The sequence below is a fragment of the Aspergillus undulatus genome (assembly GCF_047715775.1).
Source record: "Aspergillus undulatus strain CBS 261.88 unplaced genomic scaffold BDV17scaffold_1, whole genome shotgun sequence".
NCBI classification, from domain to species: domain Eukaryota; kingdom Fungi; phylum Ascomycota; class Eurotiomycetes; order Eurotiales; family Aspergillaceae; genus Aspergillus; species Aspergillus undulatus.
In genome coordinates, this window is record NW_027396605.1 from 1,378,528 (window position 1) to 1,403,324 (window position 24,797).

At 52.2% G+C, this 24,797-nt stretch overlaps 11 protein-coding genes across 11 annotated transcripts; 5 read left to right on the forward strand and 6 right to left on the reverse strand.

Annotated features, from left to right (window-relative positions):
• Positions 1–38: 38 nt before the first annotated feature.
• BDV17DRAFT_249605 (mitochondrial 54S ribosomal protein mL44) lies at positions 39–1,565 on the reverse strand. The gene has a single exon (XM_073756240.1). The coding sequence runs from the start codon at positions 1,482–1,484 to the stop codon at positions 252–254; it is 1,233 nt and encodes a 410-aa protein (XP_073621415.1). The 5' UTR covers positions 1,485–1,565; the 3' UTR covers positions 39–251.
• A 174-nt stretch (positions 1,566–1,739) lies between these two features.
• Positions 1,740–2,367, forward strand: BDV17DRAFT_249606 (uncharacterized protein). The gene is made up of 3 exons (XM_073756241.1): positions 1,740–1,810; positions 1,869–2,051; positions 2,125–2,367. The coding sequence occupies exons 1-3, from the start codon at positions 1,788–1,790 to the stop codon at positions 2,180–2,182; spliced, it is 264 nt and encodes an 87-aa protein (XP_073621416.1). The 5' UTR covers positions 1,740–1,787; the 3' UTR covers positions 2,183–2,367.
• On the reverse strand, positions 2,193–3,576 carry BDV17DRAFT_10292 (ribokinase family protein). Its single transcript, XM_073753710.1, has 2 exons — positions 3,459–3,576; positions 2,193–3,402 (listed from the first exon to the last, which is right to left on the reverse strand). The coding sequence occupies exons 1-2, from the start codon at positions 3,535–3,537 to the stop codon at positions 2,282–2,284; spliced, it is 1,200 nt and encodes a 399-aa protein (XP_073621417.1). The 5' UTR covers positions 3,538–3,576; the 3' UTR covers positions 2,193–2,281.
• A 172-nt stretch (positions 3,577–3,748) lies between these two features.
• On the forward strand, positions 3,749–5,917 carry capA (adenylate cyclase-binding protein). The gene is made up of 4 exons (XM_073756242.1): positions 3,749–3,938; positions 4,052–4,307; positions 4,364–4,665; positions 4,721–5,917. Exons 1-4 carry the CDS (start codon positions 3,892–3,894, stop codon positions 5,709–5,711), a joined length of 1,596 nt encoding a protein of 531 aa, XP_073621418.1. The 5' UTR covers positions 3,749–3,891; the 3' UTR covers positions 5,712–5,917.
• Positions 5,918–5,921: 4 nt separating this feature from the next.
• BDV17DRAFT_249612 (uncharacterized protein) lies at positions 5,922–9,155 on the reverse strand (the record flags this gene model as incomplete). The annotated part of the gene is made up of 2 exons (XM_073756243.1): positions 8,594–9,155; positions 5,922–8,479 (listed from the first exon to the last, which is right to left on the reverse strand). Coding segments are annotated over exons 1-2 (2,159 nt in total), but the record flags the coding sequence as incomplete, so codon positions are not given.
• Positions 9,156–10,039: 884 nt separating this feature from the next.
• BDV17DRAFT_249616 (uncharacterized protein) lies at positions 10,040–10,915 on the forward strand. The gene is made up of 2 exons (XM_073756244.1): positions 10,040–10,214; positions 10,283–10,915. The coding sequence occupies exons 1-2, from the start codon at positions 10,091–10,093 to the stop codon at positions 10,765–10,767; spliced, it is 609 nt and encodes a 202-aa protein (XP_073621420.1). The 5' UTR covers positions 10,040–10,090; the 3' UTR covers positions 10,768–10,915.
• Positions 10,905–14,444, reverse strand: BDV17DRAFT_249619 (exocyst subunit SEC5). Its single transcript, XM_073756245.1, has 2 exons — positions 11,755–14,444; positions 10,905–11,704 (listed from the first exon to the last, which is right to left on the reverse strand). Exons 1-2 carry the CDS (start codon positions 14,119–14,121, stop codon positions 10,976–10,978), a joined length of 3,096 nt encoding a protein of 1,031 aa, XP_073621421.1. The 5' UTR covers positions 14,122–14,444; the 3' UTR covers positions 10,905–10,975.
• BDV17DRAFT_10322 (isocitrate dehydrogenase (NAD(+)) IDH2) lies at positions 14,338–16,211 on the forward strand. The gene is made up of 6 exons (XM_073753712.1): positions 14,338–14,640; positions 14,704–14,769; positions 14,905–14,991; positions 15,047–15,169; positions 15,220–15,939; positions 15,998–16,211. The coding sequence occupies exons 1-6, from the start codon at positions 14,554–14,556 to the stop codon at positions 16,067–16,069; spliced, it is 1,155 nt and encodes a 384-aa protein (XP_073621422.1). The 5' UTR covers positions 14,338–14,553; the 3' UTR covers positions 16,070–16,211.
• BDV17DRAFT_10424 (uncharacterized protein) lies at positions 16,162–17,507 on the reverse strand. Its single transcript, XM_073753730.1, has 4 exons — positions 17,232–17,507; positions 17,014–17,159; positions 16,771–16,960; positions 16,162–16,713 (listed from the first exon to the last, which is right to left on the reverse strand). Exons 1-4 carry the CDS (start codon positions 17,407–17,409, stop codon positions 16,373–16,375), a joined length of 855 nt encoding a protein of 284 aa, XP_073621423.1. The 5' UTR covers positions 17,410–17,507; the 3' UTR covers positions 16,162–16,372.
• On the forward strand, positions 17,508–20,704 carry BDV17DRAFT_10591 (tubulin gamma complex associated family protein). The gene is made up of 2 exons (XM_073753768.1): positions 17,508–17,726; positions 17,779–20,704. The coding sequence occupies exons 1-2, from the start codon at positions 17,606–17,608 to the stop codon at positions 20,496–20,498; spliced, it is 2,841 nt and encodes a 946-aa protein (XP_073621424.1). The 5' UTR covers positions 17,508–17,605; the 3' UTR covers positions 20,499–20,704.
• Positions 20,593–24,117, reverse strand: niaD (nitrate reductase NiaD). The gene is made up of 5 exons (XM_073753785.1): positions 23,358–24,117; positions 23,200–23,299; positions 22,894–23,152; positions 22,297–22,810; positions 20,593–22,242 (listed from the first exon to the last, which is right to left on the reverse strand). The coding sequence occupies exons 1-5, from the start codon at positions 23,629–23,631 to the stop codon at positions 20,687–20,689; spliced, it is 2,703 nt and encodes a 900-aa protein (XP_073621425.1). The 5' UTR covers positions 23,632–24,117; the 3' UTR covers positions 20,593–20,686.
• Between the last annotated feature and the right edge of the window lie 680 nt (positions 24,118–24,797).

The following is a 24,797-nucleotide window of genomic DNA, read 5'->3' on the forward strand; positions in this document are numbered from 1 at the left end:
TGAAAATTGTGTATTTATTTCATATTAGACAAGTCTATGTATAATTGCTTGATGAGCTAATGGTAACAACAGAGAAAGTGTAGGGTGAAACGCAAACGACACCAGAAGATAGAATAAAATTCCCATACTATACAAGATCCGATCTTAATGATTTGATAAAACATATGCACACAGTGACCCTAGCCAACTCGCTCGTGGACAAGGTATCCACCGTGCAGAAGAGAATCTGATTCTCCGCCACTGGCATCTATCTATACAACCACCTCACCCAAGTCCACATGAATTGGCTTCCAAGGAGCAGCGCCTTCCTCCTCCATCGAGCTGGGTACGCGCACATCCAACGGGCTGTAAAGGTACCATCCCTTGAGAGCGGCCACGGAAGCCCTCGACCGAGCCTCAACCAAACTGGCGCCTGCGCCCTCGCCCAATTTATCCCGTCCGGAGAAGATGCCAACAACGAAAACGGGGGATCTGCTCAGACGACCGGTTTCGCTGATAACCTTGGCGACGGGAGGCTCGTAGTTCTCACGCGCACAGAGCTTGGCTAGATCTTTGTTGGGCTGCGAGAAGTTGAACAGGCTTGAGACGTCGAGGTGTCGTGAGAGGACATGCTGTTCGAAGAAACGCTTCGCGGCTGCTCGGCCGGCGTGGAGGTAAATGGCACCAATTGTGGCCTGCACGAAAGATGACGAGGCTTGTTCACCGGTCGCTTGCCTGGCTTTCCGCCGCTCTCTGGAAGCCAACTCAGAAGGCGATACGCCTGCCATGTCTGGATCACCGAACTCGTTGTCGTAAACGACACTGGAGGAAACCGATTTCCGCCAGTGTGTCTGATCCTCGTTGGGCCTTGTAGTACCGACAAGAGGCTCCGCGTTTGGGTCGGTCCCGGGCTGGAGTCTGCTATACTGAAGGAAACCGGGGTCTACTTCACCACCAGGGGCAGCGGCATGTTCCACACCCCACTCTCGTGCCATTGCGCTTAGAGTCTTAGGTCCGAGGTAAGCATAGAGGGCCGCAAATATGACCGTTATTGGAAGTCGGGGGTATGTGCAAATGAGGTGCTCAGAGGTATAATTCGACAGGAGGTCGTGGCCGAGGACGGCAAGTGATTCGTTATTGAACTGAGGATTCGGGTCTGCGGAAGGATGGACTAAGCATCGTGCTAGTGTTTCGAGCGGTAATCGCGAAGGGAGGTAGAGTCGTGCATGAAGTGCCGCAAGTTTTGCAGACTCGCGTGCGGCCTGGACGGGGGGTGAAGGGAGTTTGTGTTTCCGAATTTTGGGAGGGGGGCGAGAGACTGGAGGACGGGCTGTTGCTTCACTCCCGGACTGTGAAGGCGCCGTATCTGTCGACTGAAATCGCTTGCTTGCGCAGAATTGTTGCGGCAATCGGCTACCAGTCCTAACTCGCGACGACAGGGCCGAACTGCTCCATCGTTGGAGGTTTAACCTCTTCATCGGGCAATTATGCGGCCCAAAAGGCATATAGCCAGGAATTGAATCAGGAAAAGGAAAACAAACACCCAGAATGTTAAGGGTGGAGAGCGAGGAAGGGGGCTGTCGTGCGATCCGCTATACTTTTGGGACAGAGAAAAGTTGAGCTTCGGCGGAAGTCAAGTCACGGGATCCGGGTGTCGTGTGAGAAGGGTTAGTCAGCGGGGAGACATATTAGTCACGTGATGGGAATTGGACAACGGCCTATGAACCGCGAGGCATTATCATCACCTCCCGGCCGAAGCTATTGACAGCCTTGATTATTTAAAGTCACGACAACTCCTCTCAAACACAATGGGTGGAGGCGGAAAGATCCCGTATGTCATATATACCCCTCGGCCTTCAATGGCTCCAATTCTCACCAATTGCTTCCAGATACCCCAAGGAAGTCTGGTCTCCCGCCGGAGGCTGGTACGCTCGACCTGCAAACTGGAAGGCTAATACCGCTATCATCGGCGCGGCCATGCTCGGAATTGTCGCTGCGGTATGGAGCATCAGCGCAGAACGCGAGCACCGGGATAGAATGCCAGAGCCGGGCAGGTTCTTCCCCAGCCGATAGTCAGTCACCCTTGCGATGTTGCTCGCCCCGTTTATCTTCAACCTTTTACTGATCCGCATCTTCAATTTCTAGCTGGAGCAAGCAGATTATCGAACACGAGAGGCAACAGGCCGCTAAAAACGAGTCATAAGGAGTGTTGAAGAGAACTGCGGGGATGGAATAGTATGGGGTCTGTCTATGTTCTATATCTATGCGGGTTGTACGACAATAGAAGGGCGTTTTCAATCGGTCAGTTGATCTGCAAGTGCTTTTGAGGGGATTCTTCGAGTGTTCGATACAATCCCTGTGTGTACAGACGGACACGTTCCGTGAATTCTGTTCCGTTCCATCGTTCTTTTCCTTCAAGAGACGTAGAGTTGCGGGGCACGCCAATCTGTTCGACGACAAAGCTCGCAGCGATCGTGGCACAAATCAGCGCGAGAGGCATACTCCGATGCTTTCCGCAGGCCTCAATTGCTTTCAGCCAATTCTCAGACCCCGCAAGAACTGCATCGATGGTCTCGGCGGCAGCTCTACCTTCGCTCACCAGTCCTTGAGCTAGCGCGCCTAGGAAGGAGTTGCCAGCTCCTGTTGGGTCAACAACCAGAGGGTTTCCCGAGGCAGACGGCTGATGATAAGCAGGCAGCCAGAGCCTCCCACCTCTAGAGTAAGAGTAACTACCGTCTTTCCCTGCCCTAATAACCAAGTGCCCTTCTCCCTGGGGCCCAATCCCTGATGCAAGAATGTTCTTCACTATATCCTCGCTGGAAGTACTTTCCTCACTCCAAGATGGTTGCCCGAACATCATACCTAGTTCTAGATCATTGGGGCTCACAATGTCTACCCCACGGCATGCCTCTAAGAATCTCTCTTGTTCTTCCGGCGTACACATATCTGGTACAGGTTCCCATACAAAGATAGGTCTATCATCGAGGGGGCCAGAAGGAGGATTTCCTTTGTTTTGCAGTTCTTTGCGACGCTGGAGGATATCCCGTACAATAGATATACAACGAGAAGAGGAACAGACCATGTGGAACGTCTTTGACGACGCCTGGGAGTCGGAAAGCATGTCAGGCTCCAACCTTATTTTCGGTGTCAAATATTTGAAAGCTCGTTTCTCGTTGGGTCCGTAGCCGTTCCATGCTCTAGTGGTCAATCTTCCAGAGTCATTCCTAATCACACAATCCGTATCCCATGACTTGATCTCGTCAAGGACTTCTGGAGGGAAGTCAGAGCCAACGTCAACAATCCAACTAACAGACCGCGAGTGCTCTTTGCCAGCAGCCAGGCGAGCCCCAATGACCGCGAATGAAGCTGCACCACCGAGGACATTCTTTACATTCGGTTGTGACCCTTCGAAATCGATATCATCTGCGGTTGATAAGTAAGTGAAGCATGATAGTATCGAGCAGCTGGGACACGCATACCAAGAATGAACATGCCCAGAGTACAGAATTCAACATTTGGGCTTTTCTGTCCGCCCGGAGCGCTTGACTTTCCGGACATATTGGAGTTGATAAATTTCAATCGTAGAGGATCTTGCAGTCGAAGCTCTGGTATAGTGGGGTTGGCGGTCCCTCGAGGTCTTATCTGGAACAATACTGCAAGGCACCTGTGACGCTAAACGCTAAACGTGATCGGGCCGGGCTTACCTATTCAGACCCACAGCGGAGAAGGTCGTCAGGCCAGCTCAGGAGCAGGCCAACAACTTATCTTACTCCGTGCTCTTGCCTTTCTAGCTGCTACTTCTCCAGGCGCCTACCTAAACGTCTTGACTGCCTCGGCTGGAGCCTCATTACCTCTCTTTTTCCTCCGGGCTTCGTTGACTGCGGCTTCCTTGCAGCACCGAGAACCAACAAGATGGCGGCCACCAGCCATATGCATAACTTGACTACTCTCATCAAGCGGTATGGACTCTTGTTTCTACTTGCTTGCTCTATATGAAGCTCTTTCATGACACGCATTGCTTTTCTGCCATGATCTGTTCTGCCCGAGACTAACGACATTCTTGCATCAATAGGCTAGAAGCCGCAACCTCCCGCTTGGAGGACATGGCCATGTCGTTAGATGACCCTGCCGCCCAGAAGGCTCCTGACAGCACGGCCACGCCGGGACCGCAACATGTTGAACGACCTGCGCCGACCGCACCCCCGGCACCGGCACCCGCATCTGCCCCTCTAACGCCCCAGATCGAAGACTTCGACACATTGATCAACAAGGATGTTGGGAATTTCGTTGAGCTGGGAAAAAAGATTGGAGGCCTTGTCGCAGAGCAGGTAGGGAATTGAGAATACTGGCAGCTGACTGAACATATCGCTTATGTGTCTCTTAGTCCAACGCTGTTCTTCAGGCCTTTAAGGCAGAGCGCACCTACCTCTACGTTTCGACCAAGGCGAAGAAACCCGAAATTCAACCTCCTGAGCTTATGACTGAGCTTCACACTGCATCCGACACAATCAACAACATCCGAGAGTCCAACCGGACTTCGCCTCTTGTGGATCACCTGAGCGCAGTTGCCGAAGGCATTGTCGCTCTTGGTTGGTTCTTCGACCCCAAGCCTGCCGATTTCGTCGCCGAGATGCTCGGAGGCATCCAATACTATGGTAACAAGGTTCTGAAAGAATACAAGGAGAAGTATGTGCTTGGCATTGGAGGTCAGGTAGCATTGCAAATGCTAACAAAGTTCCAGGGATCGTACGCATTACGACTACATCCAGGCCTACTATCAGATCTTCAAGTCGCTTTCTGCCTACCTCCGCGTCCACTATCCGAAGGGCTTGACATGGAATGACAAGGATGGAGTTGACGCACAGGAGGCGCTCAAGCAGGTCAAGGGCAGCTCCGGTCCTGGTGCTGGCAGCGCAGCGGCCCCTCCGCCTCCACCTCCCACAGTGCCAACTCTAAACATCCCCGGTGGTGGTGCTCCTCCACCTCCCCCACCTCCTCCTCCCCCTATGATCCCCGACCAGAGCTCCGGATCAGGCTCTTCATCAGATATGTCAGCTGTGTTTGCCCAGCTGAACCAGGGCGACGCCGTTACATCAGGTCTCCGCAAGGTCGACAAGTCCGAGATGACACACAAGAACCCAGGCCTCCGCGCCAGCTCAACCGTCCCCGGAAGCCCAAGCTCTACATCCCGCTCCAAATCTCCCGCTCCCAGCAAGAAACCCAAGCCAGAGAGCATGCGCACCCGCAAACCACCCCGCAAGGACCTCGAAGGCACAAAGTGGTTTGTCGAGAACTTCGACAACCCCGGCGAGGTCGTCGAAATCCCCGCGAAGCAAAACCACTCCATCCTCATCTCCCGCTGCAACAAGACAATAATCAAGGTCTCCAGCAAGGCCAACGCCATCGCCATCGACAACTGCCAAGGCCTCTCGATCATCGTCGACTCCCTCGTCTCCAGCCTCGACGTGGTCAAGTGCTCCAAGTTCGCTCTCCAAATCGACGGCTTCGCGCCTACTCTCCTAATGGACCAGGTCGATGGCGCAGTCGTCTACCTCTCGTCGCAGAGCCTCGGCACCGAGGTCTTCTCGAGTAAATGTACCGCTGTTAACGTTATGCTTCCTCCTAAGGAGGGTACGGATGAGGATACCAAGGAGTGTCCTATTCCAGAGCAGATCAAGACCCACATCAAAGATGGCGCTCTTGTCAGCGAGATTGTCGAGCATGCGGGTTAGAAGACATAGCGTATCTTGTATTGGTTGATTTCGCAAGTCTATGTATTCAGCGAGGATATGGACGGAAGAAGAGAAGGACGATGCTCTCTTGAGGGTTAAATCCTACGCAAATAGACACGTACTATATACAAAATCCTACCATCTTGTTGTATCCTAAAGGTTCTGACAAGTTGTTTATTGGCTACACCCTAAATGCAGCATAAGACCACTACCGAGAGCCATACTAACTAAAGTCTATGTAACCCACACCGAGAGCCATACTAACTAAAGTCTATGTAACCCACAGACAGGAACTCCTTCACCATGCAAAGCAAACCAAGCTAAAAAAAGAGGACTCAAACTCAAGAACCAGCAATTTCGCATAAACTCCGACATTTAGCTATCCAACATACCCAAAGAAAGCAAAGAGGGCGAATTGTCCCCAAACTCCTAAAATGCGCAGCACCTTCCAATGAGAAGCCCAGAGACAACAAACGATTGAGAGGAGAAATGCCTGCTCCAAGTCAAAACTTGAACTGCGCGATGTGGGTATAGTTGCATTGTAATGAATCATCAAGAGGAGAGAAAAAGAGCACGTATCATGCGCCTGGCAAGAAAGAACCAAGTGGACTCTGCACAGGTGGTGGTAAGAAAGATGATGAAAGATGAGCCTGCATCTTGGGGTTTAGAGATTTCTGTGTTAGCTCAGCTGAATGCCTACTAGCTTAGCTCTGGAAACCGCTTCAGAGCGAGGTACCGAAGGAGGTTACTGAGTAAATATTCACCAGTTGATTACCGGTTTTTGTGGGAAGAAAAAGCATGGAGTCAGGCCCCCGCCAACAGGAGGGTCGGTCGTCGTTTGACGATCAATGGCTTTCGGTATCATCAGGTTTTTGAACATCTAGCCCGCGTAATTTTTTGGCCAGCAAGCTTTCTCCTTCAGGATTCCCAATAGACCCTGGGCGATAGCCGCCGTATCCCGCATCTCCTCTGGTAAGCTTATTGTAAAGCTCGGATCCGGGAGTGGGTGTGTCATATGGCATCGGACTACCAAGTCCGGCAATTTCACTTCTGATTGAAGGAATTGGTCGGAATGGGTGCGGTCGATGCTCATCACGCACGCGGCAGCTTGGGGGACGGGGTGACGAACCTCGCGGTGCGTTCCCCATGCCGAATCTTGCGCTTGCACGGAGCGGGTTCGGATCGCGAGACGCTTTGTACGGCGAATAACGGGGTTCAGGGTGCTGGATCTCATTCCGAAGCTTCTCTTTGCCATCGGGCACTCGGTTAGCGAATACCACGCGAATGCTCGAGTGAAGATAGTAGCGGCCTCTCGACGGGCAGCAGATATTGAGATGAATCAAATATCGCAGCACAGGCTTGTCATTTGGGTCGTCGGAGTTTGTGAGAGATGCTTCAGGGCGATCGGTGCCATAATTTGATCGGGCAGACAAAGGCATATCCAGGATCGGGCCAGCCGAGTAACTTCTTTGTCGGATAAATGTCTTGGTTCCGGGCTCCATATCACTCAGGTCGTAAGGAACAAGGAAGAGCTTCACAGCGGTTTTGTTGGGGTTCTTGATCATAATTTGAAGTTGGCCTCGCTCCGGAATTCGATAGCAGCCGCCAGGAGGAGACTTTGGCGACTCTGTCCTTCTGTGCCGCTTCTCTCGCCTGCGCAGAGACTCTTGTTCGATGGATTTGGGCTGCGTAGCATTCTCAACAGGGCGAATGTTGTGATTGTCAACTGGACTCTGGTGGCGCCTGCGACGTCGACTGGTTGAGCTATCTTTTGGCAGCGAGTTTTCGAGATCAATCATTCCCACATAAGGACTGGGACTATCGTCGGAGATTGTGCGTCCGTGACCGGACGTCGAATAACTGTAGAAGACAGCAGGGAACGGAACCGTTACGTGCGGTGGGCATTTTAGACTGGATTTGCCTTTACTCTTGCCCAACACACCAATTTGCGCGGTAAAATCCAGTGGTTTTGACGGGCAGGTAGACATTCGCCCACGGAGAATTGACTCTTCATATGATCCAACCATTGGAGCGTGAGGTCTGCAGTTCATTTCGGATGAAAGTGATGGCCTCCGAGGCCTTGGAGAAGGTCCATGGATCGACGAGGCAAGCTGCAAGCTGTATGCAGAGGTCAAAGAACGGCCAGAGTGACGAGATTGATTGGGCAAAGAATCCCATCCAATGTTCAATCCAAACTGGGGAGACGCTGCCAGGAGGTCTCTAAATGTGTCCGGCGGAAGTGTTCGCCGGCGATTAGCCTTGTTGAACAATGCAACTTGATCCTCGGAGTCTATCGGAGAGAAATCCAAGTCGGTATTGTTCGCTTGGTGAACCAGAGGGGTGGTCGGCGCCTTGAGCACGTAGCTAGAGGAGAATGACCCCCGCGACGGTGCTGGTGAACGGTCAGCCTCGGTCGCCTTTGCTTCGAGGGCCTGCAACGGCGCGGTCTGTGTTCGCGACGGGAATGATGGAGCGGCGAACCACGGCGTAGTTGGGGAAGACGCGAGGAAGGGTATTCCGAAATTCGCGCTCCGTTCAGGTATTGGGGACTGCGGTATTTGTTGCTGCCGCTCGGGCTGAGGTGTTCCTTCTCTGAAGTCGCCGGAATGGAGGGCCGAACGAGGACGCTGAATTTCAGCTGGCGATGCAAGCTCAGTATTGCGGTCTTGAAAGACTCGAGGTATGCTGTTGTCTGGTGCGTGCTCGTCCTCCATCGGAGACCTTGCGGGGATATGTAGCATGTGGTGACCAGCTCCCGCATCTCCGAACTATAGATGTACCGATGTTAGCATATGGTCTGAAAGCGCAGCGGAAGGAAAAGTAGTTAAAGCAAAGAGACAAAAGCCCGATTATAGAGCGAGGGATCCCTAAGGAACACTTACCGAGTGATACGGTGACCACCTTGAGGTCTCTGCGGTCTTGATATTATGTATTAGCTCCTCTCGACCTTGCGCCCACGGAGCCGTGCCGGGGTTTTCTGAATGGCGCTTTTGAGGGAAGTTCTCTCTGCGAGTCGACGACCCAGTAGCAGAAGCGGTATCGTGATAATCGTGTTGGCGGTCATCTTGAGCCATCTGCGGATCATTAAACCAGAGTTCGTAGAACGGCCGATCATCGGGGTCTTGAAATATTGGCATTGTCACCGGGATTTGGGGATAGAATATCGCATAGAGAGCGCAACCATCGCAACTAAAAGCCAGAAACAGAGCAGGCCTTTACACTAGGGCTGAAAGACGTCTGATGGAGCGGTGGGATGATCCAAGTATTATACAGTGGTGGCGGCGGGTTTCGGTGTGGATAAAAAGAAGAACAGCGGCGACAATGAGACGGATAAGGGCGGTTAGGCAGGCTATGACAGCAGGAGTGCGCAAAGCTGAAGTTTGAGTCTCGTCCACCAGGGACAAAGAGAGGTGAGAGGAAAGGACGGGCAGGAGCGGCGCACGAAATGATGGGAGTGACGGGACATCATGGGAGTCATCTTCCCCACCCGTCTCGCATCACTGTTTCCGTTTATAGTACAACTCCTCCTAGTAGATAGTAGTTCGTTGAGGGACATGCCAAATCTCGTCATCGAGTTCGCGTCATGCGTAAGATTCCCTGTTCTGTCTACTGCAGAAAAAACCCCAACTCACTACGAGTAATATAAGCACAGTACTCAGTGTTTGATCGCTGGCTCGACTATATATTTGGGTGCTGTTGGGCGGGTGACACCTCAGAGTCGCAACGTAGATCGCCCATCACGGAGACACCAAAAATGACTCGCAAGCTCCCTACTGCCGGGAAAAGCGCCCAACTTTGGGTCATCATTGCATGAATTTAATGTTTTCATCCCTCATCCCTCACAGACATGTCTCTGCCGTTTGACCTTCCTAGGCTAATTGCGGATCGGACGGAGTCGGTTTCTTTACAGAGCAGAATCTTTACTCGGAGAAGTTGAACCATGTACTGTCAACCTTTGCAGACATAAAGTTGGCTGCTACCAGGATCGTTATTCCGAAATTGCTCGTCGTCATTCTGACCGCAGTTGAGGATGTCTCAGGGCTGTCGTTCCGCCGAGAAGCTGGTACGAGTAGTGGTAGTGCTATCGCTGACGAAAACAGTTAAGATAGGCTCGGGACGCAGAACCTATGTCTACAATTTAGAGTATTCGGCGCGAGTCTCTCAGAATAAAACCTTTCAGAGTATCGACGAACCTTGACTATCCTTGACGCTTGGAGGACCTCGAGACCTGGAATAGCCTCTAGTCCACATTAGGAATAGCGTAGGTCGCCCTTCTGATAGCGATTCTTATCTTTCGAAGATTTTCAACCAGCTACAGCCGTTCCATCGCCTGAGGATTCTTTCTCTTACCCCTCGCAAGACCACGATCACTCTTCAAAATGGCACCGAAACCTACCTCCAAAGACACTCCCTCTGACAAGAAGCCCCAACCGGACGCGAAAAAGCGGAAGGGCTTCTCCGTCGGTCCTGCAAATCTCCCCGACGGCACTTATCGCCGCAAAGGTACCTACCTGCCCTACCTGCCCACCCATCGCATAATGCAGTATATACTAACTTGTCATCCCCGCCAGCCCAAAAAATCAAAAACGACCTTATTCAAAAAGCAAAAGTCAAAAAAGCCTACGCAAAAGTAAAAGCCGCTGAACTTGCCGCCCCGCAACCGAAGCAATTCTACCTCAAGCGGGAAGAGGAGGAACAAGAACGACAGAATGGAAATGAGAAAGAAGCCGAGCCCGAGCCTGCGAGTCTAGAACTCCACCCGGATCGCCAGAGGATGCTTGATTCTGATACCAAAACGCCAACACAGGGAGAAGGTCAAGGGGCTGGTCGCAAGAACAAGAGACAAAAGCGAGGGGCATTTGCGAAGGAATTGGAGATCGCGGAGAAGAGGAGGCTAGCTATTGAAAAGAAGAGAGAGCAGAGGGAGTTTAGGGCGAGGGATCGAGAGGCTATGGCTAGGGCGCGGCGGCCGGATCAGAATGGGAAGAGGAGGCTGGGAAGGGAGAGTCAGGTGTTGCTTAGTCGAGTGCAGAGGATGGTTGGGGAGTCGGCGTGAGTGAGGGTGAAGGGTCAATGGGATGAGTGGACCTGGTTGAGAAAGAGAAAAGTGATTGATTGCGAGCATGATACCCGCTGTGTTATATTATACTTCTAGATAAATTTACGCATTTCTTACATGGAATGGTGCTCATACTCAAGTCCAGCGATTAAAGTTTCAAAGTCATGAGTATTTAGTGTATTAATATGTGTTAGAATACTTACAATCATGGAGAAGTGACCTTCGAATTGGCGCTTCTTGGCTTCCTGAAGCAAGCGAATTCGCCCTTTGTCCTTTCTCTTAGCCTCTTGAGGATGCCTCTCATCTCGCTCAGCTCGGACTGAAGGCGTGCCCTCGCCTCGTGCGTGGTTCGTCGATCCAGCTCCACGTAGATCTGGCTCTGTACAGCGGAAGCTTCATCGGAAGAATACTGCGACATCGTCTGCGCAATGAACTCGGTGTCGAGAGTGGCTTGGATCAAGGCATTCAAAGAGTATGTCGGCCGTGAGTTGAAAGCGTTCATAAGGGAAGTAGATACTTGGATGAGTAGGTGTGACAGGACGATGGACAGCAGCGGCGATTGACCAGAAGAAGCCGATCGACTTGCTGTGGAGGATGATGTCGAGGGAATTGTCGTCGAGATCTCGGTGTGAACAAGCACAAGAGTGAGCATTGCGTTGTACACATACGATCGAACCTGTTCGGGTCGGGAGCTTGAAGGCTCCCACGCTGGAGAAGTGACGCCTTCTGTAATTGTGTTCCTCAAGCTGGTGATTGTTGGGTCTGTGTAGGACTGGAACAATCGTTTATCAACCTGGTCAAGTATCTGCCGGATGATTTTGGCCTCCTCGGTCATCGTTATAGAGAACGCAGTCTCAAAGTTCGCGATGAGCTGTGGCACAAGATCCGCTTGAAGAGCCTTGATGTTTGACAGCGTGAGGAGAATTCGGACGTTCTTGATGTAATTAGAAACCATTTGAGCCCAAGATTTCGACAAGGACTTACCCTGTTCTCGGAATCGACCGTGTCCGCGGCAACCAGAGATGATGACCCATCATTTTTGTTGTGAAATGTAGAGGGCTCCGGCACAGACCATTCATCGTTCTCTTCGCGAGTTGTTGGTTGTTCTGCTGTCTCGACGAGACCGCCGAGAGCCTTCTCTATGCTGGATATAAACTCGCGACGCACCATCTGTAGTAATTTGGTGGATGGTTGCGAGACAACGGCCTGTGTACCTGGTTTTGCCATAGCTTCGGATATGTACAGGACTTTCTGCAGCCCGCTGATTATGGCATTCTGGAAATTGACAAAGAGCGAGGGCATCTTGGTCAAATCTCTTCGTTTGGGGTCTCTGGTCCAATCTTCCAACAGCCTACAAATTTCTGCATCCTTTTCCCACGCGGAACAGGCGATGCGCACTGCGCGCTCTCGTATAGCACTTACAAGCCCCCGGAGTGATTCGCGAGCGCTGGTGCTGCTTGAGATCGGTTCTAATGCCGCCATCTCTCCGGCTGCTGCGCCGATTATAACAAGGAACTGACCAAGGTAATTAACTCCGCTGAGAGAATTTGAAAACGGGGGCCAGAATGCGTAACCCTCCCATATTTCACCGCGATTCGGTGTGGGAAACGGCATGTTCTTTGGATCAAGCTTGAAACGTGACTCGGTAGGAGTCACACCCAAGCCTATCGGACTATTCGGGCTTGGTGGTGATATCGGCGAAGTAAGAATTGAAACATCCTCCACTGGTGGGTCGGCGAAAAGAGATAGAACGCCGTCTCGCACTAGGCTGACCAGCTCAACAAGACCTTTCTGAAGGTCTCTTACATCGCTGGGGGCGAATTTGTGGTGTTTCCGGCTTTCCCCTTCAAATCCTGTTGGGAGGAGCTTCTGCTTAGACCCGTCGATGAATGACTGGGCGACGTCCCAGAAATCCAAAATCTCTCCAAGAATACCGCCCTGAGACGATAGAAGCCGGTTCAGGTATGTATGGACACATTCCCAGAGCTCGATCACTTGATCAGTGTCCGGCAGCGGCGATGGCCCGGTTGAGCTGTCCTGGGGTGTTCGTCGCAAATATGAAGCTATCTCTTGAGGAGTGGGCTCTGCTCCACTCGCAAGGCGTCGTCTCAAAATCTCTATCTCAATTTTGCCCCGATCACAGAAGGCTCTAATCTTCGCTCGCAAGTAATCGTAACGGCTGAGAAGCCAGACCCAGATGGGATTGTCAGGCACACCGAGCTCCAACAAAGCGCCAATCAACTCCATGTATTCTTCAATAGGGCCAGACGTTGTTATCCTCGTGGAAGTGCTTGGAGCCTCGCTGAGACGTCGCCATAGATCACGCTTGAAACCTTGAATCTGCTGATCAACGTCCATCCACATCCTCCCTAAAGCTAAGATGATATGGGTTTCTTCATCCGTCAATGACCGGTTCTCCTCTACCGCAAGGTTGGCGACCTTGTGAGCCTCCTGAGTAAGAGCTCTCGCCTTGCGATATTGTTCAAACACTGATCCATAGTCTCTCTGCTTGATCGACTTTGAGAGGAAACCACCAATTTCGTAAACATCTCGATGCCTCTCCATACTATCAACGACTGATTTCAGCATTTGTTCTCTCTCGCGGCCGCTCAATGCTGGGCCCCAGACTTCCTCGGCCTTCACAGATGCTTCCGTCAAAGGCAATCGGATACCTTTCACACCGTAATCGCTTTCCTTTAGTAGTGCGTTTTTCTTGTATTCCGCGTCGTCCATTAGCGAAGGGGGTGGTTTCGCTCCGGAGATGTTCCGTAAATGACTCGCCGACCTGCGGTGAGCCACCAAATCCTGTTGCTCTCTCCCTTGGTGTCGCATCTCTGTATATACACTATCGATTGTTGCCTTGGCTCGGACAAACCTCTCGAAGTTTGCTTCAACAAGGACTTTCAACGAGGCAGACTTCTGGTCAATTGACTGCGAAAGAACATTGAGACCGTCGAGGAGGGATCTGATCGACGCATCGGAATGGACCTGGGAGAGGAAGAGGGCGGGGGAGAATCCGGTGGACGAAAGTAGGAAGCGGTTTCGTAAACGGCTGTCCTCGGCGACTGGTAGCCCTCGTTTCTTGAGCGCATTGAGCACGCTGTTCGTAGAGCCCAGCGGATCAGGCTCGTCAACCTTGACAAGGTTCTCCCGGCCACTGTTGCCGTTCAACGATTCAAGATTAGGGCCCCTCCGACTGTTGCTCCGATCAAGGACGTGATAGCTGGACTTCGAGCTCCGGCGTTGCAGAGCCGCCTCCTCCTCTTCATCTTCATCGTCTAACTCCGCAGGCCATTCCTCCGGAAATGCCGATGGCAGGTTGTAGAAGTGCGCGATGTCTGCGTCAGTCATCCTGGCAAGTGCAGACCTGAGCTCCGCCAAGGGGACCGGAAGGGAGGGTTGACGACCAACGGCAGAGGCGCAAGCAGGTAACGCACGAGAGAGCGGAAAGTGACGAGTGTGGAGAAGTCAGTCGAAAGCAGAATACTCCGACCAAGTCAGGAAGAGCAGAGCAGACCGTGGCGTAAGAGCAAGCTGGCGCTTTGTGCTCGGGGAGACTTATCTGATGAGACCCAAGACTCCAAGTGGACCAGCGACGGGCGCTCATTCTCCATCCCGGTCGGATCGGCTGCAGCGGTACCGATCGAAAGCGAAACTTCATCACCTTCTTCCTCTCCCGCACAAGGTTCACCCGCCGCCTTCCTCTCTCCTCTATCGCTCTCCTCTCTCTTTATTCTTCCCCTCAGTCCTTTGCCCCTGTTGCTGGATTGAGATACCGTTACAATGTTTGCTGCCAGGAACTTCGCTACCCCCGCCCGCCAATGCCTGCGGACACGCGTGGCTCCGAGCCTCGCAACTCCTCGTCTGCAGGTAACGCAGCGCCCTGCTCTGGTTATGAGGTCAAATTGCCGCAGATTGCTAAATGTCGCTCAGTTCCGTTCCTACTCCGCCGCTGCCGACGAGCGTGTCGCCAAGTTCAAGGGACAGAAGGGCTCTGATGTACGTTGTTTGCTTTTTTCGCTCTTTTGCCCTTTCTGCCGGTTTTCGGCAGTTCTCGATTGACGACACAGCGACACATTTCGGAGTGAAGATGTCTCACAAATTCGCTTCTGACTGACTCAATTGCGCTTCTAGGGAAAATATATGGTCACCTTGATCGAAGGTGATGGTATTGGTCCCGAGATCTCTCAGTCCGTCAAGGACATCTTCTCCGCCGCAAACGTAACGCTCTCCGCGCGATCCTAGCTACGGCATCGTTGTACTAAGTCCTTTGCAGGCCCCGATCAAGTGGGAGTCCGTCGATGTCACTCCTATTCTGAAGGATGGAAAGACCGCTATTCCCGATGCTGCCATTGAGAGTGTCCGCAGGAACTACGTCGCGCTCAAGGGTCCCCTCGCCGTATGTCATGCCCACGGCTATCGCAAAGCGCATTGCTAAAACAATCTCAGACCCCTGTTGGAAAGGGCCACGTCTCTCTCAACCTTACTCTCCGTCGTACCTTTAACCTTTTCGCCAACCTGCGTCCCTGCCGCTCGGTTGCTGGCTACAAGACCCCCTACGACAACGTTGACACCGTGCTGATTCGTGAGAACACCGAGGGTGAATACTCTGGCATTGAGCACGTTGTTGTCGATGGTGTTGTTCAGAGCATCAAGCTGATCACTCGCGAGGCTTCCGAGCGCGTTCTGCGCTTTGCCTTCCAGTACGCGCGCTCCATCAACAAGAAGAAGGTCCGCGTCGTGCACAAGGCCACCATCATGAAAATGTCCGACGGTCTTTTCCTGAACACTGCCCGTGAAGTTGCCAAGGACTTCCCCGACGTTGAGTTCGACGCTGAGCTGCTGGACAACTCTTGCCTGAAGATCACAACCGACCCTACCCCCTACAACGACAAGGTCCTTGTCATGCCCAACCTGTACGGTGACATTCTCTCCGACATGTGCGCCGGTCTCATCGGTGGTCTCGGTCTGACCCCTTCCGGTAACATTGGTGACGAGTGCTCCATCTTCGAGGCTGTCCATGGTTCCGCCCCCGACATTGCTGGAAAGGGTCTTGCCAACCCCACTGCCCTGCTTCTCAGCTCTATCATGATGCTGCAGCACATGGGTCTCACTGAGCACGCTGCTCGCATCCAGAAGGCCATCTTCGACACCCTCGCCGAGGGCAAGGTGCGTTCATAAATACTCGATCTCTTTATTGTCAATCGCTAACTTGTATTCTCGATAGGCCCTCACCGGTGACTTGGGCGGTAAGGCCAAGACCCACGAGTACGCTGATGCCATCATCAAGCGCCTGTAAGGGATTGGTCCATTCCCTGTACTATATCCCTCCCTGTTTCTTTTTTTTAGCCCATGAATGAATTAGACTAAATGCCGTGATCTACTATATGTATTGAAGTGTATCTAGATTCCAATGGTTCCACCTGAACATTTCTGCTGCCCCAGAACTATTAATGGTTTATCCTGCATCTGAGATGAAGACGATTCCACGTCCGTAGTCATACATGGCTGGGTAATGAAACAAGCTAACCCAAACAAACGCCGCCTAATCCCAAGGTATCATACAAGTATCTCAGTCAAAAGCCATCAGCCGCGATGTAACTCAGTTCCCACGCCGTCGGCCTCTTCTTGAAACTCCGCCTCCCCTTCCTCTCCCTCGTTTGAATTGAGATGTGCGGCCTCGCGCCCGCGTGCTCCGGCCTGTCGGTGAGCTGCCCGTATCTCCATCTCCATCGTCCTCATCGCTTTCCTCCTTGGCAGCATCGCTCTCCCCTTCTTCGCTCTCCTCTTGTTCTTCTTCTTCTGACTCCGCCTCTTCCTCTTCTGATTCCGAGCTTTCTTGGCGGGATTCAACCTCTACTTGTAGGCGCGAAGACCGCGTACCACGACGACCGCCACGGCCTGATTTTCGTCCTCGTGAGGAAGCCGGTGATGAACGTGGTTCTATATAGACTGGCGTGAGTTTCGCGAATGATATAATGGCAATAGTCAATGACGAACCGTCTGTATCAGCAACGGTGCTTCCCCTCCGCGACTCAGTGTGGCCACTAGGAGCAGGTGATGGAGACCCTTCCATCGCCAATCTTCTCTCAAACATCAAGTCCCCATACTCATCATCTGGGAGTTCGAATGGACAATACACCTCCTTCCCGTCGACTTCGTCCGAGACATCGGTGATGAGCGAGTCTTCCTGTTATGTGAGAGTAAGCGGGGGTACTGCAACCCGGCACCAAATCCACATACCCTCTCGTCTAGCGCCGGCAGGTTATACAATGTCCCCAGCTTCTTCCATATCCCCGGTATCCGTGTATGTTCGGCGTGCGAAGGTGCGTATCCCTGAGTTTTCATAAATTCTGAGATTGCGACCATTCGGAAGTGCTTATGTATGCCTAATCAATGGCGCCATTAGTGGCCGATCAAGAATATGTAAGGAGCTCATATTAGCGAAATGAAAGACGAACCAACAGGCTTCCACTTGATGATACCCTTGAGCAGCGCCGTTTCTTGCTCGTCAGTCCAAGGATCCGACACTATGTCATAGCTCGGTGTCCGCTGGGCGTCTCCGTCAGCTGGGGTGTTGGCAGGAGACTGCGCATTTTCCCCCTGGGAATTGAGCTTGGGTTTCTTTCTTGGAGGCATTGGATCAAATCAGAACGCTGCATGGCTATTTCGTCGCTCGACAGCGGAGCGGAACACTTGCAACGAAGTGCTACCTAGACAGTGACACGTGACCCCGCGCTCCGCACGCGTCTATCGATAAAGATTGCGGTCGGGCGGTTGCGCTGCGGTTGCGTTGGATTGTTGTTTCGCATCATTTTGACATGAATCGGAGACAATGGACCCTGAAGAGTACGACTCGGATCCGTTTTCTAGTGACGGATTATGGCGGCTTTCGAAGTTCACTATAGAGTCATTACAGCCGCTAGAGTCTCTACCCTGGGATCAGGAGCTTCCCGGTACGTGGTACCTTTCGGTTGTATGGAGCTTAACTTTCTTACTTCTTCGCAGACCTCTCGGAGGGCGTCTTCAAGAGCCCGATTGATCTGCTCGGAAAGGCTGGACCGAAACTGCACGAACTAGATATCTTTGGGGCCGACCTGTTCGAGCCGAGCGTGTTTGGAGAGTCGATCACGGATAACTCCAGTGAAGGTCAACACGAAATCGGCATTGGCGCGCAAAACGTTGATGACGAGCCGGAAGACGTATGGAGACTCGAGGATATTAACCTACTGTGTCCTCCAAAGAACGACCTAAGATCGTGGGAGAAATACCATAACCGCGAATCTAGCGAGCCCCCTTCGGCAAACTTCAGTGAGTCCGGGGCAAAAGGCTTCGACGCTGCAACTGAGAATCGAAACAAGCACGATGGCTCTAGAGGATCGAACCGTATTGCGCGTAACGATGTCTTCTTTCGATCACTATTTCGCCTTGGGCTAGGCTGGAGTTCTGTGCTCTTTCGATACAACGAACAACAGCAGAAATTCGAGAGCGCCGTCGAGAATGTTCGCATCTCAGGAGTAAGCGTCCAGGCTCTCGGCGGACTGATAGACGAGATCCTGAAATGCGGAAACAGCATGAAACGCGTCCGAAGCTTTATCCAGAGGGTACCCCGTGGAGCGGCTGAGTCGTCTGAGCTGTCGGCCTTTTCCACTGCTGCATCCGTTATCATTTCCACATTGGAGAAGCAATGGATGAGCCGTGCCAACCACCTCAGTTCAGTCCTTCAGATCAAAGCCTTGTTTCAACAATATGGCGAGTTGGTAGGTGCCCTAGCCAACATGATGGACGCTGTAGAGAAGGCCGGGTCAGACGCTCGAATTATTTCATCTGTGTTCAAAATGGCGGCCCACTATTCTCAAATACATGGCCATATGGAGAATCTCTTCCGAGAAATTGTCTTCAAAGTTGTAGGACCGTGGCTGAATCATGTGGAATCCTGGATTGGCTTTCGTCCGGAGACGTCAGCATCGATGGAGCTTTTGACAAGCGGTAGAAGCTTTGTTCATCTCGAAAGGCACGAAGAGAGAGGAAAGTTGCAGTCTCAAGAGAGACGTAATTACACTTACCTCCCCGAACAGATGCCATCTTTCGTCCCTCCCGACCAAGCGCAATTGATTCATGAAAGCGGACATAGCTTGCGCCTACTCAAACGATCTCGCCCAGATCATCCTCTCGCAAGTGATCGCCCATGCGCCAATATCCCCAGACTTGGTTGTGCTGGCACATGGGCTGAGCTGGAAAGAATACAAGCTAAAGCTCGTGACTATGAATCAAGACTTCGAGCGGAAATCCTCAAGTACAATCGCAAGGAGCCATCTGAACAGGCGACAATATTAGAACGTCTTGAAAACGACAAACCCCAGGAAGGTCCAGACGCTTTTGACTTATTTGACGTTGACGACACTCGCATTACTACTGGTTTGCTTGCGAACGAATCAACTCTGGAGCGGGAAAATCTTGGTCAGCTGTTGGCTGCCGACGAGAAGCGATCTGCTGGCCTCGAGACGAACTTTGCTCCTGAAGTGGCGTCCTCGATTTATCTTTCTCTCGCACCTCTGCTCTCTTCGCAAGCGCTACTGATTGACTTCTCCTGCCTTCATCTTCTCTTCAAGGAGCACAAGCTTAGAGAACATTTAGCCCTCCAATGGCGCTTCCAACTCCTCGGCGATGGATATTTCACATCTCGTCTTTCTCACTCCCTCTTCAACCCTGAAATGGAAAGCGGCGAACGAAAGACCGGATTTATACGAAGTGGCGTTCACACCGGTCTACGCTTGGGCAGTCGAGACACCTGGCCTCCAGCTAGTTCAGAGTTGCGTTTAGTGCTGATGGGAATCCTCAATGAATGCTATAGCAACGAGTACGCAGATGGCTCAAAGAACCCCGAGTTTGAAAAAGAGAAAGAACTTCCCGGAGGATTGAGTTTCTCTATTCGCGAATTAACGGAGCAAGAGATCACCAAGTGCAGAAACCCTAACACCATCGAAGCACTCGACTTCCTTCGTCTCCAGTACAAGCCGTCGACCGTTCTAGAGGCCATCATCACGCAACGCTCCCTCAAGAAATACGACCACCTCTTCAAACAATTACTTCGACTCCTCCGAATGATTTCAGTCGTCAAAGGCCTCATCCGGGATTCAACAGCCAGAAACTCCCTTTCAGGCGATACTCGAAATATCCTGCAAAAGTTTCGAGTAGACTGCCAACACTTTGTCCTCGCTCTCAGCGACTACTGTTTCCAGCTTGGCGTCAGCTCCACATGGCAGCGTTTCCAGGAAACCCTGGCCAAGATCGAATCGTGCCTCGACCGCGGCGACATCGACGACACCATTGAAGCAGCTCACTCCATCCCCAGGCTCAGAGCCTACCACGAAGACACGCTCGACCAGATGATGTTCGCGTTATTCCTCAGCAAACGGCACACCGAAGTAGCCAAATTGCTCGACGCCATATTCGACACAATCCTGAAATTCGCTCCCCTTTCGCGGATGGATGGGACGCAGGGGGTGCGGCATGAGAGTGAGGCCGTGATCAGGCGGCTGTATGCTATGTTTAGGAAACAGACCTCGGCTTTTGTTGGATATCTGCGTGGTCTTGATGATGCGAGGGCGGCAGCGCCGTCAAAGTCGCTGGGTAGAGGCCGATCTGGGATGGCGTTTGCGAAAGAAGGTCCTACGAATGTGTTCGACCATCTTCTGGTGCGGCTGGATATGAAGAGGTATTACTAGGGAAGCTTGACGCGACCTCGATCTCGGTGCTTGTCAGATTGATGAGTGCAGCTTTGCAGCATGACTGTGCGTCTATTGATCCACTTCTTAAGCGTTTACATATCATATATCGTACCATATACCCAATAACCAGATCCTATCCCAAACCATGCAACGCCAAACAAATCATACCCAAGCCAGATTCCCATCTAAAAATAGTGTAAACTCTCCTCATCCCACCCCAGCCCTAGAAGAATCTCCTTCGAAGCCTTCTCCATAGGCCCAGGCCCACAAACCAAAACCATCGTCTGCCCATCCGGAATCCCCGCATATTCCCTGATAAGCGCCTCATCGATCCGCCCCCTCCTCCCAGCCCACGCATCTGACCCCTTCGTCAACGTATGCACAACCTCACACTTCCCCTTCTCCTCCTTACCTCCCATCATCTCAAACCCATCCAATTCCCTCCTCATCAAAATATCCTCCTCCAACCGATTCCCATCGAGGAGTACACACCGCGTTCTATCATCCTCATCATCTATAACAGCCCTCAAAACCTGAAAGACAGGCGTTATTCCCGTCCCACCACAGATCATGACAAACCGTTTAACAGTGCGTTCTTTCTTGCCCCCGATGAGCACGCGGCCAGATCCGAGGTACTCGAAGCGGCCGGTGGGCCCTTTGCATTCGATGCTTGAACCAAGCGGGAGTGCGTCGAGGGCCGTTGTCATTTTCCCGCTGGGGGTGTGCGGGGTATCGAAGTATATTTTTATTAGGATGTCGACGGTGCCGAGTTGGGTGGTTGGGGAGATCGGTGTGTATGAGCGGATTATGCTTCCGTTTCCTGGTGAATTTGGGTCGGGGGTTTTCAGCATGAGGTGTTGGCCTGTTGGCAGGCCGAGGGATTGGGTTGGGTGTTCGAGGGTGAGGGTGAAGATGCGCGTGTCCCAGGAGACGGTAGTCTTTTTGGTTAGGGTGGCTCTGGACCAGGATTTCGGGGTGAGGAATGTTTCTCGGGGTTCTGTTGTGGTGGCTGTGTGGTCGGTGGAGGAGTTCTGCTGTAATGCTTCAAGGGCAGCCTTATCGAGCGTCCCGATATGGTAGTCTGGCATCATCTTCTTCGCCGTCTCGCTATGTATTTCCATGAATTCCTCCGTTGCGTCTGTTCCCGCCGCCGAGATGATACTCTGTGCGCCCCCAGGGTGACCTTCCAGGAACGCCGTGCCATCATATACCTCGCCCTTAACGAGGAACCAAGGCTTTTCAGCCGTGGAGTTGGCTTTGAATTCATCAAGAGTAATGACCCTATTCACACCCTCCTTCTTCATATTAACCTCCACCACCGGCTCCGAAGCAACAACCTCCTCGCTCTCGCCGCCCACCCTCTCACCCCAATTCCCGTTCATCAAGTCCCCGCCGGCCTTCTTAACCTTCTCCATCCACCCCCCCGGGCCCGTGGGGTCAGTCGGGTGCTCGAAGAGCAGCCTCCCATTCTCCTTGGTGATACTCACCCGGAACCACGGGTTATTCATCATACCCAAGACAGACCAGTACATTTCCTTGGGCTGAAGAGCCAGCGACTCGTCCATAGCACGGACAAGCAGGGCATCGCTACCCTCGAGCTCGGAGACAGATATACCCAGCGACCAGAAGCACCAGCAGAAGCAGGTTTCGCGCTGAGACATGTCGACGCGCCCGCCGTAGAGCGTTCCCTCGAAGTCGCGGTATTTGTCCTCGGAGTATTCTATTTTGGCTAGGCGCCATGCTTTGGGCTTCGTTAGCTGAAGAATTTATATGGGGGGTTAGTGTGGGGATGTACATTTCCCTTTGTCCAGCGAGATCTCGACACGGGTTATCCGCCGCCCGCCACCGGCGTAGGCGTAGCCTTTTGTTGTGTAAATGGTGCCTGCGGCGGCTAAGTCGAGTGTCTCTTTGTGCTGCGGATATGCGGCGGCAGAGTTGACGTTCAGGTCGTAAATAGCGTACCGCTCGTCGCGCCACCAAGAGGGTTCTTGGGAGGATTGGTCGGGTGTGACCATAGTCCTGGACAGAGAGTTAGCAAGGAAGAAATGGGCAGTAGAACAGAGAGTAGCGTACGGCAACACCCTATTATCATAAATATGATACCAGTTATCGCTCGGCGCATCGGTTACAATGAGCTTCTCCAACCACTTGACACTGCGCCCTCCAATCTGGCCCGGTACAACGGCTCTCAATGGGCGGCCATGATCAGGCCTTAGATCTTCGCCGTTCATCTTATGCGCGAGCATAATACCCCTGTTATAATCCATAACCCAGTTCAGCTTGATGGAGGTGCCGTAGTACCCATTTGGCTATGAATGTTTACCATATTAGCTCTCTCTCCCCAAAAGCACAACCAACCAGTTACGAAAACAATAATAAGATAGTAACATACCAACTTATCAGCCCCCTCCATACAGACATACTTCGCCCTCCTGGTCGGCCTCGCACTCCGAATAATATCCGCCATCATTGGCCCCGTGAAAAGCGCCGTTGAAAGACCGGCCGGACCCCATGAGAAGCCCTTTGATTTCCGTACCATATTCTGCTCTTTGCGGCGGTTGCCGGCGCATACGAGGGTTATGGGGGCTGTTATTTGGTCGTAGTTTTGGAGGACTTGTTTGAAGGTGAGGGTTATGGGGTTCTCGACGAGACTGAAATTGTTAGTTTATTTGCAAGCACAGAATAAGCAGGGCCATACCCTTCAATGCTGATTTCCCAGTTGGGAATGTCTTCATCTCGGACCTGCGGTACTGGGCCGTGGTTTCGGACGTAGAAGAGTTCGAGGGATGTGAGGAAGCCTGTATTTGGAATGTAAGTTGTTTGCTGCGTAGATAGTTTCAGTAGGGTGCAGTATACCTTCATTGAATAGAGGCGTCAATGGCGCCTCGACATTGAAAGGGTGAACGCCCGTTAATCGAATCAGTCGAGGGTCTCGCGGGACATGGCCGTCTGGGGTTCCCTTGTCTATACTTAGCACCTCGGTTGGTGCTTTTGATGGCGGAGGTAATGGGATGTCTGGGTTGTCGGGGGATGAGACTTCCTGCTCTTCGACGGTGATCTGGACAGACTTGAGAGTACGGGGTATTGAGGGGACGGTGTCCGTTCGTATTTGAGTGACTGTGGTGGACATGGTAAGGGTAGACGGAGTGTATTGCTGAAGGATATGCGTGCTAAGTATGAAGGTTGATGAAGAATATGAGTACTAAGTATAAAGATTGATAATATATAGAGGAGTTCGTTCAAAAGCTGAAAGATATGACAGATCAAGGGTTCAAGGCCAGACTATGAGCATTGCGTAACGGCATGCAGAACAAGTGCAACAGTTCAACAGAAGGACATTAGCGTGGGAGGAGCAGAGCATGCAGTGCTTGTGTCAGATTTAAAGGAATGTCATCACCAGATACAGGGGTTTGCGGGATTTGCGGGATTTCAAAGCAATGCATTCCTAGCAGCAGCCTCGGAGAAAGATATTATTACCATTTCCAATTTTCAAGATTTCAGGAAACAATGCAGACATTTGGAATTCAACGGTCCCCTGCCATCTCCGCGGGCCGGAACATCCAGGACCTGAGGGAGATGAATGCAAGGCTGCCAGCCGAAGGATCCGCCAGGGTACGTCCGTCCTTACTCTTGCTCTTGCTCATGCAGACCGGGTAATCGGCGGCGAGCATTGCCGCTAATCGACCTCTATAATGGAATAAGATTGACCACTGCCATTGTATTCTGGTTCAAAGCATGTAAATGGCAATTACTCACTGGGATCTGATATTAAGATGATCCCACACCCGTAGATAATCAGCCAGTTCAATGACATTGGGCCGTGTCTCATTGACCGAGATATGGGATAGGGCTTATGAGTATGAACAGCCAATCATAGGCTCGGAACCTCTTATCTCTGTGGCGGCAGATCACGGCTCCCACCTGGCCAATCAGGGCCGCCTCAGATCCGGCCCTGGCCAGGCCCACCACGAGGATGCTCTTTCTCCGAGGAGACTGGACAACATCAACAACTGTCAGAGACAACCTTATCGTCCGACCATTATCGTGGTCGTGATGGACCTAGCCACACTGCTGCCCCCAGTCCTCGTGGCGTTCAATCGCCATGACTCTTCGCCAATGCGAGATCGCTGATTCGCGTGCCGCTACCCATCAATTGGCCCATTCGATTATCTCATGCTCCCAAGGCCACGGAGATACCAGTCCCAAGACGCTGGTTACTTGTCGTACCACAGAAATGTCTTTGACGAGCTATATGAACATCAAAAAGTCGCCGGCGCCCGTGCCCCCGGCGACTTC

Excerpts from the sequence above, each read along its gene's own strand:
- BDV17DRAFT_249605 (XM_073756240.1), bottom strand. The coding sequence starts at position 1,484 with ATGCCTTTTGGGCCGCATAATTGCCCGATGAAGAGGTTAAACCTCCAA.
- BDV17DRAFT_249606 (XM_073756241.1), top strand. The coding sequence starts at position 1,788 with ATGGGTGGAGGCGGAAAGATCCC. Across the intron at positions 1,811-1,868 it reads GGTGGAGGCGGAAAGATCCC|ATACCCCAAGGAAGTCTGGT; the intron begins GTATGTCATATA and ends AATTGCTTCCAG. Across the intron at positions 2,052-2,124 it reads AGGTTCTTCCCCAGCCGATA|CTGGAGCAAGCAGATTATCG; the intron begins GTCAGTCACCCT and ends TTCAATTTCTAG.
- BDV17DRAFT_10292 (XM_073753710.1), bottom strand. The coding sequence starts at position 3,537 with ATGTCCGGAAAGTCAAGCGCTCCGGGCGGACAGAAAAGCCCAAATGTT. Across the intron at positions 3,403-3,458 it reads TCTGGGCATGTTCATTCTTG|ATGATATCGATTTCGAAGGG; the intron begins GTATGCGTGTCC and ends TATCAACCGCAG.
- capA (XM_073756242.1), top strand. The coding sequence starts at position 3,892 with ATGGCGGCCACCAGCCATATGCATAACTTGACTACTCTCATCAAGCG. Across the intron at positions 4,308-4,363 it reads GAGGCCTTGTCGCAGAGCAG|TCCAACGCTGTTCTTCAGGC; the intron begins GTAGGGAATTGA and ends TGTGTCTCTTAG. Across the intron at positions 4,666-4,720 it reads CTGAAAGAATACAAGGAGAA|GGATCGTACGCATTACGACT; the intron begins GTATGTGCTTGG and ends ACAAAGTTCCAG.
- BDV17DRAFT_249616 (XM_073756244.1), top strand. The coding sequence starts at position 10,091 with ATGGCACCGAAACCTACCTCCAAAGACACTCCCTCTGACAAGAAGCCC. Across the intron at positions 10,215-10,282 it reads CGGCACTTATCGCCGCAAAG|CCCAAAAAATCAAAAACGAC; the intron begins GTACCTACCTGC and ends CATCCCCGCCAG.
- BDV17DRAFT_249619 (XM_073756245.1), bottom strand. The coding sequence starts at position 14,121 with ATGACTGACGCAGACATCGCGCACTTCTACAACCTGCCATCGGCATTT. Across the intron at positions 11,705-11,754 it reads CGGTCGATTCCGAGAACAGG|AACGTCCGAATTCTCCTCAC; the intron begins GTAAGTCCTTGT and ends AATTACATCAAG.
- BDV17DRAFT_10322 (XM_073753712.1), top strand. The coding sequence starts at position 14,554 with ATGTTTGCTGCCAGGAACTTCGCTACCCCCGCCCGCCAATGCCTGCGG. Across the intron at positions 14,992-15,046 it reads ACATCTTCTCCGCCGCAAAC|GCCCCGATCAAGTGGGAGTC; the intron begins GTAACGCTCTCC and ends AGTCCTTTGCAG. Across the intron at positions 15,940-15,997 it reads ACACCCTCGCCGAGGGCAAG|GCCCTCACCGGTGACTTGGG; the intron begins GTGCGTTCATAA and ends TATTCTCGATAG.
- BDV17DRAFT_10424 (XM_073753730.1), bottom strand. The coding sequence starts at position 17,409 with ATGCCTCCAAGAAAGAAACCCAAGCTCAATTCCCAGGGGGAAAATGCG. Across the intron at positions 17,160-17,231 it reads CATCAAGTGGAAGCCTGTTG|GCATACATAAGCACTTCCGA; the intron begins GTTCGTCTTTCA and ends GCCATTGATTAG. Across the intron at positions 16,714-16,770 it reads CACCGTTGCTGATACAGACG|AACCACGTTCATCACCGGCT; the intron begins GTTCGTCATTGA and ends CAGTCTATATAG.
- BDV17DRAFT_10591 (XM_073753768.1), top strand. The coding sequence starts at position 17,606 with ATGGACCCTGAAGAGTACGACTCGGATCCGTTTTCTAGTGACGGATTA. Across the intron at positions 17,727-17,778 it reads CTGGGATCAGGAGCTTCCCG|ACCTCTCGGAGGGCGTCTTC; the intron begins GTACGTGGTACC and ends ACTTCTTCGCAG.
- niaD (XM_073753785.1), bottom strand. The coding sequence starts at position 23,631 with ATGTCCACCACAGTCACTCAAATACGAACGGACACCGTCCCCTCAATA. Across the intron at positions 23,300-23,357 it reads GACGCCTCTATTCAATGAAG|GCTTCCTCACATCCCTCGAA; the intron begins GTATACTGCACC and ends TTCCAAATACAG. Across the intron at positions 23,153-23,199 it reads TGGGAAATCAGCATTGAAGG|TCTCGTCGAGAACCCCATAA; the intron begins GTATGGCCCTGC and ends TAACAATTTCAG.